At 37.1% G+C, this 4862-nt stretch overlaps 1 protein-coding gene across 1 annotated transcript; it reads left to right on the top strand.

The window, feature by feature from the left end:
- The first annotated feature begins 1337 nt into the window (after positions 1–1337).
- Positions 1338–1914, top strand: LOC106333932. The gene has a single exon (XM_013772314.1). It carries the CDS (start codon positions 1413–1415, stop codon positions 1731–1733), a length of 321 nt encoding a protein of 106 aa, XP_013627768.1. The 5' UTR covers positions 1338–1412; the 3' UTR covers positions 1734–1914.
- The last annotated feature ends 2948 nt before the right edge of the window (positions 1915–4862 follow it).

Here is a 4862-nt window from a genome sequence, read left to right on the forward strand (position 1 = left end):
CAGGTTGGTTCGGTCCTGTCGGTCAAATTCCATGATTAATTTTCATTAGGTTCACGTAACTAAGTAATTTATTTGCTAAGAACTCACTAATCAGACATTCTCCTGCAGCCATTTAAGTACTGATTAGATTTCATGTTTGTAATGGCTTGTTTTACATCAGCTAATTTTTAAATTTTAAAAACTTGAAAATTTAAGTAATCAAGTCAGACGTTAATAGTTCCTTCGAGCATCCGATAAAATTAGAACGATAAGAAAATATTAGCATGACCATTGCGCAAATATGACATATACAAATCAAAAATAGTCTAATTTTTTAACTTTTACAAAAAAAAAAAAGTCAGGCGTTAATATGTGTTCATAAAACTGAAACTTTGAATTCAATAATCTCCAATCAGAGAACTAGAAAACTCCAAAAATGTTGGGATAACAACATAAACCGGAAAGTGTGAAACTTGTGAGCCTTATATTTGGCGGAGTGACGAACGCCGTTGAAAATGGTGGCCGGTGGCTTTTGAGTTTTGAAAACATCAACTTCATCACGTGTTACATCGTATCAAATAACATATCCCATCAGATTTAGTTAGCCTACGTAACTATTCAACTAAAATAGTCTAATAGTACTAAATTGATTAAATTATTCACTAAGTACATAAAGTGTAACTAAACTCAACTTGATTCATTAGATATTATTCTGATTACTGCATACTGGTTAAACAGTCTTGGTACTCTCGTTAATGACTAATCCCTTTCTTTTCAAGTCAAATTTTCTTCTTAGCTTCTTTTCTTTTCTTTGAGTTATTTTTTTATTGGATCTTCGACTTTGGTTTGGCCTCCTTGCAGATTAAAAACCTTTCACATTTTGGAATAACAATTGTTTGGTAATATTTATCTTTGTACGAATGATAATTTCACTTTTCATCTTTCAGGCTGATGTCTAAATTTCCTCTTTTGACTGGGTACTTAATTCATTTTTCCATGTACAATTGGAAACTGCCAAGAACCTTCTTTCATAAGTTAGTACATGACTTTTAGAACGTTTGATTTTTATTTCTCATTTCATTTTCCCCTATTTACCATATAAATGAAATTTCATAGAGAACATGTTGTTTGAAAATTCTAACCAAGTCATGCCTATGCATGCATGCGGTAGTGTGTCACTTTAGACTTCTATTCAAAAGAAAGAAAAACAAGCCCAAAAGACAAATAGCGATGATTACACTAATTCATCACCTTTTATCAACATTCTAAAATAGGAACCCTCTCTTTCTCTATCTATTGACTATATATAGATACTACTTCATGCTTTCATAACAACCTTAAGCCTTCATTTTTTTTTTTGAATTCATTTCTCTCCTTTTCTCTGTCTCTCTGAATCTAATAGATTATTTTCTCCACATAGATCAAAGCTTTTCATGGCCGTTCGTATATTGACCGTCTGGCTTTTCATAGTCTTCGCCATCATCGTCGTGGTCTCGCCGTTGCCAGTTTCTTCAAGAAAGCTGTTGGAGATGAAGAAACAAGAGAACTTGACCGTGAGAGAGGAAGAGAAGAATCACATGCCTCACGTGACCAAAACCACAACCCTAACTGCTCTGCCAAAGGGAAAAATCCAAAACTCGACGCCGAGCAAAAAGGGTTACGCCGTCATCTCCAACGTAAAGCACCGATCTCGACATCTCTCCACCGTTTACCGGCTTCTTCAGTCCGTTCCCAGTCCCGGCGTTGGCCATTGATAGTCTCCGTTAGACTCCTACTTCATTTTTGTTTTAATTTTTTTTTTGGTCAAGTTAGTACATTCTTTAATATACCATGGTAGTATTACTACTCGTGTGCTTTACCCTTGGGTAGTCTAAGGAAACCACTGACCAGTAATATACGGTTATGGCACATGTGTTCTGGGATTTGAAAAATAAGTTACTTAATTTAGCAAAAAAGTTGTTATAATTTTTATATATCGATCATTTGAACCTTGGTGTAAAAGAATAGCTACGTAAAAGCAAATCTCAAACAAACAATTAAATTAATAAAATAAATAACCATAATAAAAAAAATGTACATTTAAAAGTTATAGTGTTCTACGTAGCTATACCAAAGTTCCACAGATGTGTGTTAACAAAGTAGAAATTGCCGGTTTAGTAACAGTGTTACATCTTATGTTGTTGTTGTGATGGCAACAAAGAATTGGAAATCTATTATATTAACTCTAACTCATGGAATTATTGATGTCACTTTGGACTGCAACGTAGAATCACTACGAGAAAACAGCGGTATTCTGACGGATATTCCGACGGAAAATGAAATCCTCGGAATATCCCGAGGAATTTCCGAGGATATTCCGACGAAACACAAAATTTGGTTTCCTCGGAATTTCCTTGGAATATACCGACGGAATTCCGAGGAAATATCAATCCGTCGGAATATTCTTATGAAATACCGAGGAAAAATGTATTCCTCAGAAAAAACCGATGAATTCCGAGGATATATTATAGCCGTTGGAGAGCCGTTGGGGGATTTTAAAAATTCCGAGGAAATTTCGACGAACTAGCCGTTGGCGTCGGAAATCCGTCGGAATTTCCTCGGTCTGTCGACACGATTTCAACTATAAATACAAGCACCCCTCTTCCTCTTCATTCACTCCATATCTTCATCCTCCCTCTCACTCTCTTTACACACGAATTTGATTCATAAAAAACATGTCTTCTTCAAATTATTTTTGTTCTTGGATCGATCGACCTCATTTGGATCCGAACACGAGATTGCTTACGGAAGAATACCAATTGCGTATGAGAGAAGAAATGTCTACCTTGGATTATGTACTGATGGTTTCAGCCCGTTTGGCAAGAGTGGAAGGCAGTATTCTCTATGGCCAGTCATTCTTACACCATTCAACCTACCCCCAAACTTGTGCTTGTGACGAGAGTTTCTGTTTTTCTCGATTCTCATTCCTGGACCAGAGCATCCTAAGAGATCACTTGATGTGTTTCTTCAGCCACTAATATATGAGTTGCAACAACTATGGGCTCAAGGTGCTGAAACATACGATGTTTCGTGTAAAGAAAACTTTCAAATGCGGGCAGTACTAATGTGGACAATAAGTGATTTTCCAGCATATGGTATGTTATCTGGATGGAAAACGCATGGAAGGCTATCATGTCCATATTGTCAAGATAACACTAATGTTTTCCAACTAAAACACGGAAGGAAAACGTATTGGTTTGACTGTCACAGGAGATTCCTACCACCTGATCATCCATATCGTAGGAGTAGGAATTTGTTTACAAAGAACAAGAGGGTGTTTGACAGTCCACCTCCGAAAATTTGTGGGAAAGATTTGAAGACACAACTAAGAGATTTTGGTGCAGAAAGGACGCCAGAAGTCGGTGGACATGAGCGTTTTCCGGTAGATGCTGTTGGAGAACTACATAACTGGCACAAAAAAAGTATTTTCTAGGATCTGCCATACTGGGAGGATCATCTGCTAAGGCATAATTTAGATGTCATGCATATTGAGAAGAACTTTTTTGACAATCTCATGAACACGATCCTTAATGTTCAAGGTAAAACAAAGGATAATTTGAAGTCAAGACTGGATTTAGTCGATATATGTGCTCGTTCAGAACTTCATGTTGATGAAAATGGTAGGGCTCCTTTTCCCATATACCGACTTGATGCAGAGGGAAAAGATGCGTTCTTTGATTGAATTTCAAACGATGTGGAATTTCCAGACGGTTACGCATCAAATTTGCGTAACTGTATCGACAGAAAGGAAGGAAAGTTTACTGGCTTGAAAAGCCACGATTGCCATGTAATGATGCAGCGCCTCCTTCCGTTCGCCTTCAAGGAACTATTACCACGAAATGTTCATGAAGCAATTGCAGGGATAAGTGGTTTCTCCCGCGATTTATGCACGAGATCAGTGACTCTTGAAGGTATTGAAAATTTGAAAACTAACATAGCTGTGATTCAGTGCAACCTTGAGAAGATATTTCCTCCCTCATTTTTTGATGTTATGGAGCATCTTGTTATTCACCTGGCAAGAGAATTGGAACTTGGTGGTCCTGTGCAGTATAGATGGATGTATCTGTATGAGCGGTATATGTTCCATTTGAAGAAGATGGTGAAAAATTTAAGTAGGGTGGAAGGTTCTATAGTCGCACAGATGATCAATGAAGAAACTTCAAACTTTGCCGAGTACTACTTTCCAGCAGAAGTTCAGACCAAAAACAGAAGACCTGCTCGGCATGATGATAGAGGCGAACGGGCAACATATCATGTTACGGTTCCAGACATTTTCACAGACGTTGGACGACTTAGCGGAAAACCAAAGGACCGTCGACTTACTGAGCAGGAGCGCAGTAATTTGCAAACATATTTGCTCACCAACTGCGAAGACGTTCTTCAATATGAGAGGTAAATAAATGAGCTTACAAATTTTTATTTTAACAAGTTGAAATTTAAATCTTAATTAATTACATTATTGTCATCATATACAGGATTTTCATGGCAGAAAAGCGGTTCGAGTATAGATACGCCACAGAGGACGAACTAGAAGAAATGAAGCAGAGAGAATTTACTGGATGGATGTTTACTTATGTGAGTGCTTTAAACAAATTAAAATATATTTTATCACATATTTATACTAATTCACATTTATTGATATAACATATATATATATGTGCTATTAATAGGTGTCTGCTGGTTTGGCCAGAGGTGAAACATTTGACGATTGGATACGTGAGATGGTCGTTGGACCAAACTTTGTTGTGAAGTCATATCCGAGATTTTGTACTCGAGGATATGCATTCACAACTCAGAAGAGGAGACGTTCGAGTACGACTTATGATGATGGCGTTTGTTCTGCA

This window comes from Brassica oleracea, chromosome C3, assembly GCF_000695525.1.
Source record: "Brassica oleracea var. oleracea cultivar TO1000 chromosome C3, BOL, whole genome shotgun sequence".
Classification (NCBI taxonomy): domain Eukaryota; kingdom Viridiplantae; phylum Streptophyta; class Magnoliopsida; order Brassicales; family Brassicaceae; genus Brassica; species Brassica oleracea.

Bases quoted from the DNA above. Each gene is read 5' to 3' on its own strand.
- LOC106333932 (XM_013772314.1), top strand. From the start codon at position 1,413: ATGGCCGTTCGTATATTGACCGTCTGGCTTTTCATAGTCTTCGCCATC.